General features: G+C 39.7%; 1 protein-coding gene across 7 annotated transcripts in view; it reads right to left on the bottom strand.

The window, feature by feature from the left end:
• Positions 1-21,875, bottom strand: part of sema6e (sema domain, transmembrane domain (TM), and cytoplasmic domain, (semaphorin) 6E) — a 159,859-nt gene that overhangs the window by 59,655 nt on the left and 78,329 nt on the right. For all 7 annotated transcript variants that reach the window (XM_035951315.2, XM_035951320.2, XM_035951319.2 and 4 more), the window contains 3 exons: positions 10,921-11,123; positions 6,529-6,643; positions 4,754-4,811 (listed from right to left, as the gene is read on the bottom strand). In XM_035951315.2, the coding sequence (XP_035807208.1) occupies positions 4,754-4,811; positions 6,529-6,643; positions 10,921-11,062 (315 nt within the window). In that variant the 5' untranslated portion in view covers positions 11,063-11,123. The remainder of the gene's footprint in view (positions 1-4,753; positions 4,812-6,528; positions 6,644-10,920; positions 11,124-21,875) is intronic.

Below are 21,875 nucleotides of genomic sequence, written 5' to 3' on the forward strand. Positions count from 1 at the left end.
TTTCAATAAACTACAGTGGAGAAAACAAACAAACAGCGAAATATTGGGGATGCCTGCGGTGGCCTGAGCAGCTCATCAGTGGGCAGCTAAACATTGCGGCTCGTCTGTGATAAAAATCCCTCTGCAAGATTATTCTGTATTTTTGAGAATGCACACACAAGGAGACAAAAGGACCACAAAAAGATCCTTGTTTCATGACACTGTATATGATGAGGAGTGAGTTCACCGCAATAAACCTCCTGGTCAAAAGTCCTGCCCTTATCCTGCACACACAACAACACACAGCTCCAGCCGTCCGATGGGCTGTTACAGAAAAAGATCCATCAGCTTGTTAACAAGCTCTGCCAGCTGAAGGATTAATGTGCTTCCATCCACTGTCAGCTAATTTACTGACCAAATTTTCTCAGAGCTCATCGATACCTCCGAGAATACTCAGTTATGTACATGCCTGTTTCAGTTCAGCTCCTTTTGTCAACAACTCCCAAAAGCATGTGAGCATCAGAAACCTGATGTGTTAGTCATTGACATGTTATGGCATTATGGAATGACCTCTGAGCACCACCAGGCAAATCCAGTGTCATAGCCAGAGTTTAAAATGACACTTTCGATGTTTCATACTTACAAGTATTTGATTTTACTCACAAGTTACTCATACCAATGCCAAACTTTGATTCATACTGAATTTTTATTTGACCTATAGGGCTAGAAATAACAACTAAGTGACAAAAGATGGTAGGGCATTTTGCTAGAGATATTAATTACAGTTTTACATTTTAAAAATATTTTTACTAGAAATTCCATGTCACAAACTATTCACTCTCCTTGAAAATATCACAAACAGCACTCAAAGCATTTCAATAAATGCTAATCTTTTTCCATGTCTCCACTGGGGCTTTGGACACATCCTTTTTTGTGATACCATGCAGATTATAGAGGTTGGAAGGTTTTCTTTGCCATAACTCTCCTGTTCAGTTCCCTCTACAGCTTTCTCGATAGGATTCAGGGCTGGACTCTGCCTGGGCCGCTCCAAAAGGTTGAGAATGTTTTCTGTTAACCATTTCTTAACCACTTTGGCTGTATGTTTCAGATCAATGTCTTGTTGGAATTTCCAGTGCTGCCCAAGGCCAAGTTTTCTTTCTACAGACTGCTTGAAGTTTCCCTCCAGAATCTTAATGCAGTGCTTTTCTACCTTAAATCTATTGTATCACATTTCCCTGTGTCCCCACTAAATGAAGAAGAACATCACAGTTTGTATCAAAAAACCCCAAAACAACCACCGCAAACAAGCAAACAAACAAAAAAAACAAATGCCAAAATCAAAGATGAGTTCAGGTCCAGAGTCTTACATGGTGGAAAGTATTGCACAAAGACAGAGAGTCTTTCCGTTTATCCCGCAGCTCCAGCCTCACAATAAGCCACCTTGTTTTAAAATACATTTTGATTCCTTATTGAAGCTGAAGTTCCACTTTTCTTGGACCATAAGGCCCTGAAATGCAATTTATCCCACAGGCCCTTTGTTCTTTTTTTCTCAGGGCTGGTTTTCGATTTTGTCGGATAGCTTTCAGTCCAGCAGTCAAATCAGAAAGTACTTGGAACAGGCGAATTCAACTACAAGGTAGACAGAAAAACTGTCAGCATTCTTGATAAAGAAGAGACATGCTCCTCTTGTGAAGAGATTCCTGTTTAAAGACTACAAAGCACAGACATTTTCCATATCCACTGTTTATGATAAATATAATAAGGAATATATTAAAGAATACGACTGCTGTTATTCTTTTCTTTTGTTCTTGTCAACAAATTTCAAGAACAGATCAGAACCGAGCATGTATCAATAATTCTCTCAGTATTTTCTGACTGTCCTACCTCGTCTGTGGCACACTGTTGAGGGGGAAGATTCTTAAAAACAGGCTTTTAGAGTAATGGAATACGTGGAATGGAGTTACGTAATTCAAATACAAAATAAAAAAAATAAGTAAAGTAAAAATGGGGATTATTAGTGGGAAACACTTTCAAAAAACATTTTTAAATAGACTAAAGGATGGAATGCAACCATGTCAGGCTTGCCCACTGTCACAGCTTTGGCAAGATACACTCACCTTCTGGTCTCTGTTTATCCAAACAAACACTAAAAAGACCTATATGAGCATCTCCAAAACAAAAGAAGTGTTGTACACATTTACACATGGCACAGCATCAGTAACTTCATTTATTCATCTTCTTATACTTATAAATGATGCCTGACATAGAGACAGGATCAATCAGGAACTCACAGTAAATGACTATGTACTTTACTTCAGACAGACTTGACTGTACCACACAGTGTCATAGTTTAGCAGCTTGTCTAATCATGTGTTACAGACGTGCTGTCATCAGGAGAAATATTTTTCCTTTATGTCAGGAAACATTACTGCATGTATGGATGTTTTCCACAAACGTGACCTTTTTAATTATTAAAGTAACCAAAAAATAGGCAACACGTGACTTAGAGACTATGAAACCAAAGTATAAGTAAGCATTTAAGGTATAATTTGAAGCAGTTAGATAAATTTTCATTATTCATATTTTTTTCAAATTTAAAAAAAAAAAAAAAAAAAAAAAAACGTAGTTAGCAGATTTGGCCTAATTATTGATTGCAAGTATTGTATTGTGAGACTCTGTAGTTGAACCTTGTCTCTTCCCTTTACATATAATGATTGATATAAAGGTAAATATGCTTTATGTGTAATAAACCTTTTAGAATGTAATACTTGGATTCTATGTCACCACACATTTTACTGGTGATTAGTAAGTGTATCAAAATACATTTGTAAAGTAGGCCTTCCATCGCTACTTGGAAAAAAATGAATTTGCCATTGTTGTAAAGAGGATTTCTGGCAGCTGGAGAATATAGGTACGATAGAGTCAAAAATAAGAATCCGAAATGTTGTAACAAAACGACACTGCAATGATCAGGCTCACTGATGTGTTCTTGACATGGAGCTCTATGAAACAGAGGATAAAAGGATACATGGTATTTTGGATACACAGACAGCCCTTGTTAGTAGCATTGATTTATTGTTGGTTTTGATCTTTGACTGAAATTCGTTGTCAGCAAGAAAAATATAACATTGCCAGGCTTATCCTGTAAGCCTAGATGTCCTTGGCGCTACAGGGTGTTGCACATCTTTGATTTCTTTGATTGTCCCATTTTGCATAAAACATAAGCAGATCTATCCACAAAATAACACTAGCAATAAGCCCAGTGAGAATTTTGAGGCTCAACCTGTTATTTTGTAATCAGAATATGACAGACTACTTGTTGTTTCTGATTTTGAAGCCACTACTTTTCCCTACAGGTCTTCGTGTGGAACACCTCTGGCGCGACTTTGTGAAGATCTGTCACGATTCAGCAGGAGTCAGCATTATGGTAATAGGTCTTGCCTTGTCCACGCTCGATTTGGTTTACTAATAATTACTTATGGCCACCCAGGCCCAGGGAGATCAGTGAAGGGGAGAATGTGAATGAGCGCCTGGTGTGAAAAATGAAGAAGGGCTTTAAAAATGAGCCTGCATGAAGGAATGGATCTGTGATGAAGAGGACACACCATTTTCTGGTGATATGAGTCAGTCACACACTAACGATCGAGCTCAGATGGATAATGGGAATAGGAGAGTGAGAAAGTGAAAGCAGAATATGGGTACAGTCTTCAATAATTTTCCACTCAGTTCCTGCTGTCACACTAGAGGCAGCAGTGGTTTGAGCAAATGGCTGAAAAATGCATCATATACCAATATTCATCATTCAAGTTCTCATATAACATAACTGAAAAAACATCAACAGTGTAGTGCTCAGAGGATCCCTTTTCTTTAAACCACAGTCTACACCCTAATCAATAGCTTAGATCCCCTCAACATGGAGTGGTGGCCTTATCAGAATGAGTATCTGTGTTTGGCATGAATCTAAATACAAGCAAACTAAAGTCCAGGCCTCAGAGGGTTTTTATTTAAGTGCAATCATGTTTGACAAATGAGATTCAGATAGGAGGGAGCATGGCACTTCAAAAGCAACAAGAGCACCGCTCCACTTGTGGTGGATATATGTCTGAAGAGAGATTGCTTAATACTTGAATGAAAAGGCAGACCAAGAGCAGAAGGGAAAATAATGAGATACAAACATTACAAGAGACTTTTTTTTGTAAAAACACATTAAAGCTCAGAAAAACAAGAGCTCAAATGGTGTATAAAGAGCACTGGTTTGCATTAAATTCTTCTTTAAATGGGTGCAGGTCCATTTGTACGGGAGATATATTACCCAGACAATCACTATCGACAAGAAAAACTCCATGCTCACTTATGTGAAAGACTTTACTGTTCAGCTTATATTTAATAACCGCAGAATTCCAAAACCTATTTTAACATTGAACACAATTTGTCAAGTAAGGCTGGTAGCTTATATATTATTGGCATTGACTCTGAAGGATCAAGTGATCAAAAAGTACCTAAATGTCAGAGTCTCAGAGTAAGAACTTGCCTTGTAAGCTTTTTATGATGGAAACCAACCGACCACTGTACAGCTCAGAGACCAAATGGCATGAATATGATTACATGAAATAATATGCCAGTTAATAAATGGATATCAACCCAAATTCGTCTATCAACTGAAAGATAGGTGTTGGAGACAAATCTATAATTTTGATACAGACAGTACTCCTAAAGGCAACAAGGTGAACATGCTAGAAGATTTTCAGTCATGTTAGATGACAGACTTTCCTACCTGCTGTGGGATTATCTGCTCAGATGAGGTGGCAAGATTGATGGCAAACACATGGTCTCTGCAAGAGAGGGAGAGTCAGAACATTAACAGGGCCATCTCCACATGCATTTTGTCAGCGTTGCTGCGTTCCAAATGCAAAGCTCTATAAGCCTCTGATTCAACCATTTCACCATAACCTGCTTTCCAAAAAAGAAAAAAAAAATCTTCTATTTCGCTCAATAGAATTGATCACAGCTGTTCAACAATACAGGCTGGAAGGTGGATTAACAGGCAAAGTTTATTGGCTTTTTGGCTTCAGGACCCCAGAAAAGTTTTCCAACTATCGACAAAACCCATATGAATCACTCTGAGAAGTGAGGCATGCACTTTGATGTATACAGGTATACATGTGGAAAACACAAGCCAATTTACGTATATTAAGGATCTCCATACCTTTCTGGATATGGTTCTTGGTGGGAGCAATGCAGTTTGGGACAGAGACAAAAACTATAGCAGAATTTATTTCACACAATGAAAATAGGGAAGGAGGTGCAACCTTGTACTTTCTAGATAATTAACCTACGACATCTTGATCAAGAGGGGGAGCGAAGCGCGATTACAGCAGACTGAGTAATGCACTGGAAAGACTACTATTTATATTTATTCTTGTAATTTTAAGGGGTTTTAAGGGTCATTTGCACCTTAAATACTATGTACTAAAATGTCTGGTGCCTGTGTTCTTTATTAAATGCATATCTTGCTGGATGACTACTGCCAGGCAAATCTACTTAAGGGTGCAAAAAACTAACCTGAGATTCTAGACATTCTGCAAAAGCTGCAAACATGAAAGTAGTTTTCTGTTTAGATGCTGCCTAAGATGTTACACAGTGCTAAAAGTTTCTATTTGGATACATTTACCTTCGGGAAGTTTTAAATTTCCAAAATTCTCTATACTTTCAAGACCCTATCAAAGCAGTCACAAATAAACAACCAGTAAACCATGCTGTCACATTTATTTCTCATCACATTTTACTAGGTGGATTCTTTCTTTAGTGTCTCTGTGGTATCTGTGAATATGACTGCCATGTTCATACTGTTGACATCTTTTCTGTTGTCTTTTACTATGTATTTGGTAGCAGATATTTTTTTTTTGCCTTCCTGTTAAGTGCACATTTTGTCCATTTTAATTTGTCATGTTCCTTTTTAGGTGCCCATTTACCTCTTCAGCTGCTATTAGTGTAAACAAGACCTGAACTGACTTGCGCTTAATTAACTTTATGGTTAAATAAAAGGCAAACAACTAGCTGCATTGTTTATATAATCAAATTGATTCTTCAGGGTTTGTTGGCTGCTGATCAAGCTATAAGAACTCCAGAGATAAAGGCCTGGATGTCGGAAACTTGTGATCATAATTGCTCACATTAATGGATTAAACAACCAGAACAGTCACGAGAATAAACAGCAGTGAAAAAACGTATCATTGGAGCCTTTGTGCAACGATGTATATGTACCCACATGATCAGACTTACAGACAGAAGTTAGCATTGTGTATGTAAATGTTTAAGAGATTACTATCATTAGCTATCATGTTGTAAAACCTGCACATGTAGGTAACAGAGAAAGCAGCGTGCAAATATTTATAGTATGAACAGCTGTAAGTGGTATGTGTGTGGGCACATAAAGGATTGGTCGACACATTCACCACAGTCAGATTATCAACCTCAGTAAACAATGTTAACAGGGTTATGTCAGATATTCTGCAATGTTAAATTAGCAGGCGAGTAATGAAGACTGACCGGGCAGCGATGTAGAGCATGTGGTTGATCCTCAGCATCCTCTGGAAATCCAGGCCCAGGCGGACAGTGTCATTGTCTGACATCAATCCCTGGAAGCTGGGGTAGAGGTAGGAGGCTGCATGGGTGAAAAGGAGAGAAGAAGACATTGTTCAAGTACTCATAAGAGCAAAAGGTACTGGACAACCCCTTCTCAGTAAAGATTAGAAGTCATGAGACTAACATACGACTTCCTTAAGAAGTTTTGTTGGAAAGCGTTATTTCAAAACTGGAAAATAAAGTCACAACTTAACCCTGACAATTCACTGCGAAAGTATGAAAATAAAAGCAAGCAGTTTTCGCTCTGTTGTCATATGTCTGTGATATTACAAACAACTGTTTGGCAGTTTCACATTTCTAAAAAGACGGTAGGAAAACGGTGGCAAAACATTTATCCACAGTATTATTTGCAATTTAAGAAATGCAAACCGAAGGTTACAATTTGCCCTATTGTGCTGAAAACCCAGAACATACACTGTATGCTAATGTGCACTTGTGGAGGTGGATGAGCAGGGGAAAAAAATAGCATCCTGAGCTGCAAATTAGGTAGTTGTGTCATAAAAGTCAATCTGATTTAAATAAATGGCTCCTGGTAAGCATTTCTGAACAGACACGTCTGGGGATTATGCCAAGTGAGGACAAGGGAACAAATCAAAAGCATCTCAAGGAAAGTCTGTTGTCTGGTCAACCCACATTTAAATAGCAAACATCTGTCTTCAGGTCACAAAAGTTCAACTTACTGTTGTTTTGAATGCAATTTAAATGGCTTAACCTGACAAAAGTGCACTTAAAAGACATTTTTATAAATGATACCAAAGTATACAATTCAAGGGAAATCAGGTTTTCATGTATAAAAAAATGCGTGTGCAGAGTAGCGCAAAAAATGTTAGATAAGATGAACTGAAGTAAGTGGTGCAAAAAGAAGCTGTGATATCAACTATGCTGCTCTTTCTATCTTCCTCTACTGCATGTTAATTCAATCCTGCCTTCTCCTACTCAAACAACAGACTAACTCACTAGAGGGAAATGTTAATTTAAACAATAGGAGATGGTGCCCAACACTTAAAACAACAAAATGACAGCCAGTCAGGAGAAGGACATGCCTGGAAAAAGCGTGATTAAAAAAAAAAAAAAGATGCTTGAGGCAAAAACAAAATTAGCCTGCCTCAAAACTGACACCAGGCTGTCTTCCACATCACAGAGACTGCTTCCCCTGCTGCTTGCTTGTTTTTTTCTCCAACCAAGCAAAGATTCAGCTCAAGGCCATCGCGCTTTGGGTCTGTAAAGTACTGTATTAAGTGCCCTCCAGCCTCCCATCTGACCTGGGCTGCTGCTGAATTAGCAATCCCCGCTAGAAATACACCACAATCTCAAATTAGTCTCTCTACAGGGAGCCGTACGCTCCCTTAACCACTCGTCTCGAATCGACTGTTTAAAGATTTAAACGCCTAATGTCTGGCTGAGTGCTGGACCTTGCTGTGCTGTCTGGTGAAGAGATTCCCAGTGGCTCACTGGCTCGCCCTGCTATCCCCCCCCTGGCAGATGAGGATTTCTAATTACACTTCGGCACTTTCACATCCTATAAAGTTTGGGGGCAGCTGGGTGACTACTCGGGGCTAAGTCCAGAAGCAGGCGATAGTTATTTAAGATCCATGCTGCAAGAAGCATGTGTAACTCCATGGGCCAAGGACTCAATCAAACCAGAAACCTACATTCTCAGGCTGCGTTCAGACCACTGCTGGCACTGTGTCAAAAATTGAGCCTTCTCACTCATTTCAGTGACGCCCACTGCATTGGCACAATTAATGCTCCAAAAAAAATGGCACCCAGCTAAAATAAGCTTACCTTCACATGTTGTAAACCATATTAAATTAACAGCTACAGCAAGTAAACCTTCAGTTGATCAGTGAACACATATTGGTCCCTGCTTCCCAGGTGTTAGAATTTGTCAGGATTTTTTATGTTACATGGTGGCAACCTGAACATTTTTGGTTTTGGTCCATTGCATCAGCCTCTAGGAAACTGTGGTGAGCATTTTTCTTTTACTTTTCTTTTTTTTCAAATATACCAAATGATTAATAACTCAGAAAGATGTTTTACAGAATACAGGTAATCATAATATCTTGCACTGTCTCGAAGGCAATGCACTTTGGTGGTTCACACACATATTCTGAGTCAAACCACCAAATATCCCTGTTTACCTCAACAACAGCTGAACAGTTACTCAAAACACTATCAATAATGAAATGTAGTTAAGTGCAACATCCAACTCAGTGCATTTTTAAAGGTAAAATAAGTCACAACATAACCATTATGAATGACGCATTGTAGTTTCACAGAGATGCTCCGGCCTACATATAAATTCTCTACACATAAGAGACACTTGTTTGGCATAGACCACAGAAATTTTCAGTGGAAGAGAAATGTCAAAATTACCATTCCCACTAAAATCATGACTCATACAGCAAATACAATATCCGTCAAAAATAAGCGAAATAGTTATTTATTTATTTTACATATTCAGCCCTAACCTCAGCAGTCCAGACAGAGATAAAATAATCACCACAGTGACATCTTTCCAGAATTGTAAAATGCAGTGTATTGTGAACAGTTATATAGTGCTTTGTCATTTCATAAGTTGTAAATTCACAGATGTATTTCTCAAACTGCAACTCCTGGATCGTATTTCATTTTCTCACCTAGTACTTAAAGGAAAAAGCCGACATCAATTCAGTGCTTTGTGTATATTTCAAGTTAAGAGCAATATACTGCCCTACATAAGAAACAATCTGAAAAGGTTATAGGTAAACTATATGCTGTTTGATAGCTACTATGATATGGTTCAAACGACTGGAATTAGGTCACCATTTAACAGCCAATAGATGTTTTCAGTTACGGCTAGTAAAAGAGATGGACCATCATACGATCTCCCGACTTAAGTAAAGAAATGGTAGTAACAGACATGTCAAAATCAAAAGTTTATGTTCAATAAAATCATCTGATGCAGTTCTTGGCTTAAACAAAAACATCTAAATCTGCCCTCCAAATCATACCACTTGACTCAAATAATCAATGAATGAAACAGTTTCTGTACAAGTTGCTTCAGAACAAAATATCTGCACTGGCCTTCAAAAGCCTAAATTTGTCAAACTTACACATCATACAATCAGCCACTAAAAGGCATGATGCTGGACAAGTCTTGTGCCCAGCTTCCAAAAGGAGGAGTCACTTCGATTTGATTTCATAGACTTTGCCCTGACGAAGTGCTACGATTCATAACGGATGTCTTACAGAGTTTTGAGGGAACTTGTACCATGCTGTCACCTGCTGGAAGCAGAGGTGACAAATTGTTCTCATTACACCTGGGACGGAGCTCCACATATAGCACTATTAGCGCAGCTATTTCTGCTAATGGTTGCGTTACTCTCTTCCAGATAGATCAATTACAGTGTGTGGGTCATGGTCTCAGCCACCTCTTAAATCAATTATGGGCCATTACATTTAGCAGCCAAGATCTCTCCTGTAGACCTCCCCAATGATTGGGTGCCATTGACGAATCCCTAGGGTTGTCCGATGAGGCAGTGTCTTGAGTGTGTCAAAGATGTTGAAGAGTCTCCTCAGTCGAAATCGTGTCTTATAATGTGGTTACACCTGGGTCTGGGTAATAATTCAGCGCTAGCTGCTATCAGCTGTCCCCAATGGATAGTTGTGGTATCATGACATAAAATTAATTGGTTAAAATAAAGGATTCCAAGGAAAGTGTAACAAGAATTAACAAAATGAGTTTGACAATTTGTTTTGTTTGAGTGAAAATTGTGATTATAAGTTCATTGTATGTGTTTAAACTAATACTCATCACATTATGGCATACGGTACTGTGCATTTTAGTGACCCAAAGCAAAATGAGGATTCTTTCAAAAATATGCCATAAATAGTTTACATTTATCAATTCACTGTAATCAGTTTAGGCTCACACTGATTATAGTTATCTAGAAGTGAGTTAGATGTTGAAAAAGTCACAGCTGGCAATTTTGTATAGAAACTTTTTCTTGCAAATGTGCAAGTATGGGTGCACCTCAGCTCTGACTGAGATGTGTGTTTTCATGCATGTCATTTTTTTTTTTTTTACAGCAAGTCAACATAACAAAAATAATTACAACAATAAATACTCCAGCAGCAGAATAAACCTCTACAAATTTAATTGTGGTGAACAAGGCCTTAAACACATCCACCTCACTAAGCTGTGCTCCCCAGTGATGAGACATAATGCCTTAGTGACCCTCGCTCTAGTTCTCTAGTTTTACATGTATCCTGCAACAGGAATCACCATGGCAACCCAACATATTTTGATCTTACATTCTCTGCCCACGATGCTGATTGGTTCCAGGTCTTGGGGGAACGGTGTGGCTCCTGAGGACAGCTGAGGTAAGAAGGCGACTAAGGTGAGAGCCAAGAAGGCGGACAGGATGGGTCGAGGCGAGCTGGGCATCAGCCTCATTTTGGCACAAGATGAGACCTCACCAGAAACACATGGCCCACAGCAGATTCACCCAACCCACCTAAAATGAGACACAAGGATATCAGGATTACAGAGTGTTGTATCTGACACATCTCAGTGTTATTACAAACACATAGTCAATACCTTTATGGAACAAAACTACAAGTTGGATTACTCCTAATTTAGAAATCTATACTGGGCTGATATATAAGGATGCTTCCTTATTTTTGTCAATACTAAAGCGCAAGTTACATAACTGAAGAATGACAGCAGGAAAGTTTAACAGTAGCAGCTAAAGTTCTTATTAGCATGCAATGCTTTGTGTCAATGCGGCAATGTGATTGAGAATCTGCTGAACCACTGAGATGCAACAGTGCAAACACACATAAAATAAGAGGTAGACGGAGTCAGAGAGAACCAGAGATGAGAAGAGAAGCAGTCAGGAGAGGAGGGAGGCTCCTGGGGCCTAGACCACCAGGACACCTGCCACATTTATTGCTCACCAACGTCTTTCACAGGTGATGCAATTAAAACTTTGTCTACACCAGAAAAAGACCCTGTACAGTCTGCCATGACACCAGGTCCTGATGGCAGTTTTAATTAAACAGGTTAGAGGGTTTGTATGCTTCAATATTATCTTCAAAAACAACTGTAAGAGGAACCCGTATGAGATAAACGAGTTTCTGTGCAAACTGTCTCCTCACAGTTCAGCCAGGATGCTTATCAAGGTTTAACAAATATGAAGAAGCGTGAAACACACCATCTCTAACCTCACAACATGATTTTAACATTGAACTAAGTGCTAATAGAGGAGGAGATTTTGAAGGGAGTGGGAGATTCTGAAAGCGTGCAGCAGTGTAGCAGCAAGGATGCAAAGCTCAGTCCTGTTGTGTGGAGACTAAATGAAGCACCAACGGAATTACATGTTTTACCTATTGTGAAAGATCAGTCATGGACATACATGATTGGAGGGCTACCTAATGACTTCCATGTCTGCCTGAAACATTGCAAGGCTTCATTCCCAAGAAATGGTAATTAGATAAACTGAAAAATCCAGACTTTGAATGTGTACTTGTGTGAATGTGGCTCTTTGTCCATATGTGTTAGCCCTATGAAAGTATATTGACCTGTTCACTCAGTACAAGTTGGGACTGGCTGCAGCTCTCCATGACTCAACATAACAATCAGTTTAGAAGTTCAGGGATAGAAGAAGTACCAATAATGGAGACAAAAAAAAACCTTTAAGCTACAATTCTAAAAAAACAAAACAAAACAAAACATTATTTTTAGAGTGACAGTGAGAGTATAAACATAAATCTTCTATATTTCTAAATGGAGTCAGTTTCTTTTATCCACAACTAGAGCTGAAGCAAAATACACAAAGCGAGGACATGGGACAATATGAAAGGCTCTCTTCATATTAGTCAGTGCAGTAGGGTTATATAATACAGTTATTGCATTTGTGGCTCTGAACACCTGGTGCCAAATACATACATGTATAGTATTAAAAAAGTTGGCAGGTAAACAGAAAATGATTCATTCATTGTGTTACTATCAGACACTGACAGAAGAATTTGTTTTGCATAATTACAGGAGCAACTCAGCAGGTGGACAAAGGGCGCTGTCACTAAAATCAAACTCTGCCAACATAAAAGTCAAGATGAAATGTTCTAATACCACAGAGAATACCTGACAATGATCTCAAAGAAACGCAAAACGAAACAAACAAAAAACAGTGCTGACAGGTTATCATGCAGTGATGTCGCAACCTCATCCACCTGCGTGAATTCAAAGTTACATATTTCCATTTTTAATAAATTAACAAAAGAGCTCTGAGAATAGTTCTTCTAAAAAAAGTTTCACTAGAAGTTGAAGTGGAATGTCTGTGTGGGAATAATTAACAGCTCTAGACATTGTGCACAAGGCTGAGATTATGCATGAATGTTAATTTCCACATCTGTTTGATATTTGAGGAAAGAGATAGTAACAGATGGATGGAAGAGGGATTTGTTGAAACCAACTTCAAACTGTGATGACCTGCGCCTCCCGCCAATTTATTAAGGGCAATGTGTCCTCCACAGGGGTTCTTACAAGCCTTCCTAAGTTTATGTACTGTGTCGCTTGGCAGTGAGACTTGGGCCACATGGTTTTAAGTGGGAGCAGAAAATTAAGTCAATAGAGACATGAACTCTCATCAATATTGATAATAGTCTCCTTCATTTAAATGCAGGGGAGAAAGCTGCATTTAGCAATGAGGTCAAGCGATGATCACAACGCCATAAATCGACGGGAGTGGGCGAGTGTCTGCTTGTGTTTACTTTGTGAATTACAACAGCCTTAGGCAGTATGAGGGCATTATACCTGATGGATTAGTCTCATCTGCAATGATTTGGATGCATTTTTTTCTTGCCAGGGAGGACAGTTATTTCAACAAACCCTTTACATGATAGTGGTACTACTCCAAAAGACAAATCAATTAGAAAACTCCCTTAGAAAGTCAAAAACCTTCAGAGCAGAAGTCTAGTCTTAACTTTGGTGTTAATCGTCAGCCCAAACGTCAAAAGAACTACATAAGTAATTCACCTCTTCACTGATGAATATGCACAGACAGCCACGCATAAACATAAGCAGCATATCCAGGAAACACTATATCCTTGTGAAGAAGGAAGGCAGAGATCCTCTATTGACAACCTACTTAGCTAAAGGAAGGCAGCCAGCAGAGTGTGATGATGATGCATGCAAAACAAGACAACCATAGAGAATACAAGAGCTTATGCAAGACCAGTCATACTCTGAAAGTCAGGGTAACACCTTTACTACAAGCCAAGAGACACAGACCATGCAGTCTGTGGATGACTTCATCATTATCCTGGTGCTGGACACAATTTGCAAACCATGGTGCTTTAAAAAGTTAACTTGAAGAACTCCACAATGACAGGTGGAAAGAGGAGGAGTTTGTCTTGAGGCCAAATTCAGGATTTAAAAAAATGACTGCCTTTTCATCACAACTCTTAAAAAAGTGCGTCAGTAAGCAGTGCCTCAGCCAGACACATGGGCGCACATCATCACTGACACACTACAGTAAACAAAAACAACCTCCTTTGGCTGCCAGTTGCTGTAAAACCGGTTAGTCTGAACTGTCATGGCCATTTTCCAGAGAGGAATCAGTCAAAAAGGGAGTTGGTTGAGCAAGAATAGAGTTCTACAATGGTGTAAAAACAAATGAATGAGCTGTCAGCCAAAGGTAAATGCTGCATCAGAATCTGATCTGTCACCTTTACATTTCCAATGAGACTGACTCTTTGGAATTTCCCCCCAAATATGAACATGGTGGCCACAGAAAAATATACTCATACATTTTACAGACAGAGATTTATAAGCTCCTAAACTACATCTTAGGGTTCGAAGGAAGCAAACATCAGCAAATGTTGTTGCGGACCGATAAAGTTCAAGTCTTGCACTAGCAGTAAATACAAAATATTTCTGCCCCTTGTGTTCTGTGGTTTGTTAAGCATGCTACACATTGACACATCTTTCTTTATTTTAAGTTCAAGCTGTGTAGCTGTGGTTAATGTGCTAACAAGGGACATTAAGTAAATATGCAATGTATTGAAATCTGGCACAGAGTACTCCATCTGATTCTTTGTGTTATTTATTTAGATGCATTATAAGATGCTTTATGAATCGCAAAAACAAAAGTCCTTGACATAATGCAGAGGCCAGTGTGGGGTCACTGTTTGGTGACATCTCGTCCTGGCCAGCCTCCTGAACCTTAACCTCAGTGCAGTGCAGCATTAAAGTTATGCTCTGGTTGCCCTCCGTTCATCTCTACGCACCAAAGGTTCGGACTTTTCCTTTACATTTGCATATTTATTGCACCTTATTACTGTGAGGTCACTTACATCAAAGCCAATTTCATTTGCCTTCTTTATCAAATGTATATCAAGGTTACAACATTCCTTTATATTTTAAAATTACTACCTGTGTGAATGAAGTGGTAAACTCAAAATAAGGTGCATAAAATAAAACTACATCTTTATTATTAATAGGTCATGAAACATTATTAGTATGGACTAAAAAAACATGCCATGATAAAACTTTCAGCAGTAAAAGTTCAACACAATTTTAATATTATAAAATGAATCCATGCGAGAACTTTCGATAAAAAAGGTTGTGGAGGAAAAATATGTTTTTATGCACTAAGGTATGCTAAAAAAGTCAGCAATTTGACATTTGCACCAAAATTACACCATGTTATTAGACACCAAATCCTAATTCATGTACCCTTGTTACAACACAGCTTTTATTTTGCTACATGTTATGTCATAAGGTTCAGTAAAATGGACCCCTGTCCTGTTTGACCTTTTTTGACACAAATAACTGCAGCAAAAAGTTATTGGCTGATGATAAACTCTCATGTTTACCTACCATGTGAATGTGTCAACAACATATCCATCCCTCTGGAATTCAGAACTTTCTTAATTTAACCTCACACAAAGTCTAATCAGTTAATGACTTTCTATGCAGTCTGAGGAGGGAGCGGCTGGCTGATGAGCTGACAGCTGTCAAAGGGAAATAAGCCACTGCTTATCCTATCCCATGTTTGCTCTCTGTGTTCTAGGCTTTGGACAGGAGGGCTCGGATCATTTTGTTTTTAATGAACTGGACTTGCTAAGCCATCTGAGAAACATTGGCAGTTGGGTGTCTTTGGAGGATAGGGGTTTCTGGGACGCTGGGGCATTCCATTGATTATCTGACATTCATTTGGATTAGCCAACAGTGCTGTGTCTGTGGATTGATAAGATATATTCACAGAATTTGGGCCTTTTATTGAGTTAATGCAGAAATGAGAGTGAAATAATAAGAGATCTTAGGCTTTATTGGCTGGCATGGATGAGGCCATGGAGACATTTAAATTCATACATAAACTCCCGCAAGTAAATTTTAACGTTCCACAGTCCCCACTTGGCGAGGGATAACAGGCCCATAAAAAGTCACACTTAAAATCTAAATTCTAATTTTATCCTCAATCAACTGCATTGCACTGTATGCACCTGTCAACTCTTGGGATGTCTATTTTCTGCCAACACCTGCTGCACACAGCTAAACAGTGGAGCGTAATCCTGATGCAGAATTGCCCTCTGATATTCCCTGACCTCACCAGTGCTTCAGCGGTAGGGAGGCTAATCCAATCGCCTTTGATAACTATAGAATAGAGTATACCTCTCACCTCACACCTCTGTGCACTTGGATATCTCTGAGCCCCTTGGCTCTAGAAATTTTTTAAGCCACACCACCCTCCACTCTGACATATTTGTGGTACACAATGGCCAGAATAATGAGCAAGCAGATCCCCAGACTCCTCGATAATTTCAGACACAATTAGCCACATTAGCCTCTGCTCTCAGCAGGCCATTACAAAATAGGCTTTCATTCTGGATGCTATAATAGCACCATGAATATGGTGACCAGATGATAAATCAAGTGCAAGGTATGTTTGAGGACACAATATTTAAGCTTTATAATGTATTAAAGGGACAGAGACAGCAGATGATTGTCAGATGTGCAAGAGGTGATATTTTACAATGAGCTTGTGGTATTTTGAGATACATCACTTTCCAGTATATCTGTGGTGCCACATACACATGCAATAATGTATTCTACCAATTGCTGCAGCAGCACATACCTTTAAAAGTAACCATATAAACCAATCTGCCACAACTCATCCAGCTGCTTAATGTTGTGTTGGTCCCCTTTGTGCCGTCAAAACTGCCGTGTCGCTTTGGGGTATGGACACAGGACTCTGGGGGGTGTCCTGTGGTTTCTGGCACAGTGACACTGGAAGTAAATATTTTGGGTACTGTGGTTTGTGGAGTGGTGGCCTTCGTGACACAGGCTAGTTCTGGTGCATCTCATCGAAGCTCAATCAGAACGCGATCTGGGAATTGTGGAAGCTGGCAATCCCCAAGGCCTTCGGTTGTGCTCCTCAAGCCATTCCTGAGCAGTTTTTGAAGTGTGGCAGCATGCATTGTCCTTTTGGAGGAGGCTACTACAATGTGGGAGGGCTGTTAACATGGGGTGTGTGCGTGGTCTGCAACAATGTCCAGGTTAGTGGCACATGTTAAAGTGCACATGAATGCCAGGTTTCCAAGCAGAACTCATTAGCTAGACTAATACAGTCATACATGTTTGAGCCAGAAACTAATTCTGAAGAAGAATAGTAATAAAGAAAGTCTGACCCCACAAGTAAACAAGAGTAATTCCTGAGATTTGTTACATACAAGCCAGAATCCGTGTTTTTGAGACTATCATGAGTGTGCTTGCGGTATAAAGGTGGGAATGCTCAGCTGTGGTGTTGACTCCTTTTTCCACTCATGACGGCTTCCAGCACATAATAAAAGCCAGATGGGCATAATAAAAAGGTAAACACTTGATGTGAGGGGGTCTTTAAAGAACAATGTCTGGGTGTCAAGTTGTCTGATTTTCTTTTCTTTGCTAGAACCAGTATGGCTTTCGCCTGATGATGTTTGTGTCAAAACAACCACATGGGAATTTTAATGTGACGGGAGGAAAAACAGCACATGATATAAATGGTGCGTGGTAAGACAAACATCTCATTGTTGAGTCCTGAGATATATTGTCCCTCCCCAAACTCCTTTTGGAGGGTTCATCAGACCACCAATCTCACTGCAGTCCCATGACACAAATCACACAGCTCATCACCATCTGGACAGAGTTGTTTTTCTCTATCACTCACGTCCTCCTCTTGTTGGACTTCACTCTCCACACACAGCCATAACGGACATTCAAACATAACAGATGATGTGAAAAACCAAATTTCTCAAAGGTTCACACAAATGTAATGCAGTTAGTGAATAATGACTGTGAATATTTTCTCCTTTACCTGGCGGTGATTTCAAGTCTGCACTTAACCCTTCCAGGCAGGAGAAACTTTGCTAATTACATTTCCAGTGGCTAACCACATAGACGTCGTCATGGCAAATTGGAATTGGGATCAAGGAGACATGAACAATAATTGAGAGAACAACCCCCACAGGAGATTGAAGTGGATTCCCTGGGCTAGTTTTCAGAGACTTGGCACTAGTGAGTTCATTCTAGTGTATTTACAATCTAGCTCCAATTAATTCCTTTAAAAGCACTATTACAACATCTATTTTTATGAAGACCTGTTGCCTTCCAGCCAGCTGTGTTTTTTTTAATGGAGAGTACACTGAAATGATGAGTTCAACAGTAGACCTTTATACCTTGAGGGACCTCTGATTTTTTTTAAATGGTGCTGCTTTTCTGTATGTACTAAGTACAAAAACTATTTCTTGTGTATATATAAGCTAGATGTTTGTAATGTCACTTTCATTCTTAAGCCAGATGTCAGAATTTAGACTTCCAGTGTTACCTGTCGCTGACCAGGCAGATGCTGCACATAAACACTTGGCTCAGCGGAGACATCTAAGCTGGGCTGTTGAATACAAACATGTCAGATAACGGAGCTGGGGATTTCAGTCGATTACAAAGGCCCTGCAGTGGCAAAAACAGAATGGCTCCAGGGGATCACTGTGGCAACATTTTAAAATTCCATTAGCATCCCTGGTCGAAGACGAGTGATGGCTGGCTTCTTGCATTTTACCGAGAATAGAAAATCAATGGTCCCTGTAGTCCTTTAGTTCTTGGATTAGTATGTCAACTGCCTGGTGTCAGTATAATGTAGTCTCATTCTCACAGTGTCTGCTTTGTGCCATGGCAGAGAGAGGGCAAGATGGCATCCAGGATGAGATGTGTCTGTCAGGGGAGGTTGGGACCTTCCTTGCCATCAATGCCACTCAGTGTGTTCCCAGGGGAGCACTGCTTTAACCTCAGTGCCCACAGAGTTCAGACAAGTGACGGGTAGTCCTGTCGCAGAGGCCATTGATTGTCACCCCATGTCAGACAACTCGGCTCTGTCCTCATCGAAGAATCCCCACAGATTAGAGTGCGGTTTATACTTGAGCTCCCATGGCAGATCTTTAGAGAATTGATATCAAAGTAAAACCAAGATGACAGCAAGAGACAACAAAAGTTCTGGAAACCGTTTCAGCTTTTCACTTAAACACTGTCAGCTGTGAGAGCACAGATGCAGATACTGGTGTCTCGCTCAGCATCCAGAATGGATAACCTCAACTGCTTAGTACATGGGCATCACTCTGAGGGAAAAGTAGCATCGCCTCCAGTCAAGCCTGCTCCCAGAACTTCTTTCTACAGACAGCAAGTTGGCCAGACTTCACACAGAGGGATCTATGCAGGACTCAGACAGTGAGACGGTTCTCTGATCGATCTGTAAAACCGCTGCAGGCATCATCCATCGTCTTCATGTCTATTTGCAATGGGCGGGGAAAAAAAGCCCAAAGGGCTATGTGTGAAAGAGGGATCAGGCTTGCACCAGTGAAATCCTCTTTATTCATCTGCCTCCTGTTAATTATTTACATTCATCTTCAGAGGGGCCTATAATTCCCTCAACCATTCTGTGCTCCCTGTCAGTCAGGATCCACCTTCAATCTTCAGTGGTCCTTATGGCTTAAAACAAGCCTCACCCCAGGGTCACCTAATCAAACAGATCAGTTTAAAATATGCCAGGCAGCAATCATGCTCACCCATCTCCCTCATTTCTGCTCTTTATATAAAAACGTGAATGTTAACTACCTGATTCTCCTTTCAATCTCTCTGTCATCAATAATTCAGAATGTTATTGAGAAACACTACCTGAACCCTGTATTGACAGAAATCCAAGTACTGTCATTCCCTCAAGGGCGTCATAATTGGATACCCCCCGAGGCTACTGATGCACAATGCAGAGCAGAAGGGAAAAGCAGGCTAAGTGTTGTTGTTTTCTGTATTTTGTATGTTTCCATTTTTACCTTTCTATTTTCAGGGACTCCAGTCTGACATAGCAGCTCAAGTCAGCCAACGTATCGACTTGAGGACTGTCCCCTGGGAACGTTTAGAGGTGGGTGAGTAAGTGTTTGAGTATCCAAACTTTTCAGACTGGAATTGCAAAGGGAATAACTGAACTAAGGTCAACTGTGGTATTTTATAAACCGGTAAAGATGTTCACTTCACACAACTGTGTTTAAAAAATAAAAATAAAAAAATCTAAATAACATAATCTCATGCAATGCATCACTAAGCCCCATGAAAGATGAAAGCAGCCAAAATCTGCATAACATCAGTATATCAGTGAGGGATGATGTGCACAACTATGTGTTTCCCTGACACCGTCTTAAAAGTTACATCATTGTCACATCCCCTGTAGACTGATTTATCTATATGCACATCATGGAAATACAAAAGCTAAGTTCTGATGCTGCACAGTGTTGTCTGCTCCGATACTAAACCAATAAAGGAAAATGCTGATATAAATGTGGAATGAGCAGATATAACCTCCTGTCCCAGAACATTTTACACTCTATCATTCTGCCTGAGCATGTCATGATTCAGACAGACTCTACAAGGGCATTAAGAGAGGCACAAGTTAGTCAGAAGTAACAGACAACAGACCAGGCAGTCTTAAAATATGCTAAAATAATGTTTTAATAAATCATGGAGACAGAGACGGGAGACAGAAAGCCTTCAGACCAAACTAAATCTAAGAGACTACTGTCAGTTTGAGATCGGAGTCAAAAAAGAAGTGGGTGTTCAAAGGCTTAAGTGATGTTTGTTGGTCCCCATGCAATCCCTGAGCACACAGAGCTAAGAGGTTTGTCTGCAGTCCTTAGAGCTGATTTGATTTGTGATTGTGCTAACACATTTATTTACGTGTTCAAGGTTATATCAGTAAAACCAATTAATACTTTGATCCCAATGCGTACAGGGTTTTCCTGTGGCTCGGCTTGGCAGACCCTGATTCTGCTGTCAGTGCAGGAGGCAGAAAACACTCAAAATAAATCCCGGCAAACAAAAGAAAAACCTCATACATAAGCAGAAATGTACTCGACTAGCCAAAACGACAACAAGAATTAGACTTTTTGTTGTCAAATGGCAATATACAAAGAGTGGGTTGAAAGCTCATCTTGCTTGTGAAGCTTCACTGTTAAAACAACAATAATAAAAAAACAGTATGGAGTATAAGAGGGCTTTTAAACAGACATTGACACTGCAGGAAAAAAAAAGCTAACTCATCAAATAAGACAAGGCACGGAAAGATTCAGAATACAAGGGAGCAAAAAAAAATATATCAAACAAAAAAGATCCCCATGTGCTACGCAGCATATAAATACAGTACAAGTGTACAGAAGAGCCCTCAGAGTCACAGCTCTTCAACAACAGATTTGGGGTGGGGGGTGGGGGGCTTATAAATGCTGATAAATTGAGTGGAAACACGTACTTTTTAAAATTTTTGCTGTTGCTGACGATGCTTAAGCTGAAGACCACCACTGTGGAGGACTTCACGGTGGCTTTGTGTCCATTAACTTAGAGGCGGACAAAAAGAGAGTGCGAGTTCTCTATTAACACAGAGGCTCTTTGATCTCTATCTCCCCTGTGGTACCAATTAGTTTGCTGCACCGTTTGCATTTCAAACTCTGCGCTTCCTATTTTGAAAGACATCCTGCATGAATTATCTATCTACCAGAACTTTTATTCCCTCTTGATATAAAGTAAATTATGAGTGGCGTATCTCTAAAGTTTGGCTCATTCAAATAAAAGATATCAGTTACCTAGTTTCCCGCACCGATCAATGCTACCTTCACACAGTGAGAAACTTTTTATTTCACTATGATGCAATGAGGAGGCCTCCTGCTTAGTTCTGTTAGTCTTAACAAAA

This window comes from Amphiprion ocellaris, chromosome 9, assembly GCF_022539595.1.
Source record: "Amphiprion ocellaris isolate individual 3 ecotype Okinawa chromosome 9, ASM2253959v1, whole genome shotgun sequence".
Taxonomy (NCBI): Eukaryota; Metazoa; Chordata; class Actinopteri; family Pomacentridae; genus Amphiprion; species Amphiprion ocellaris.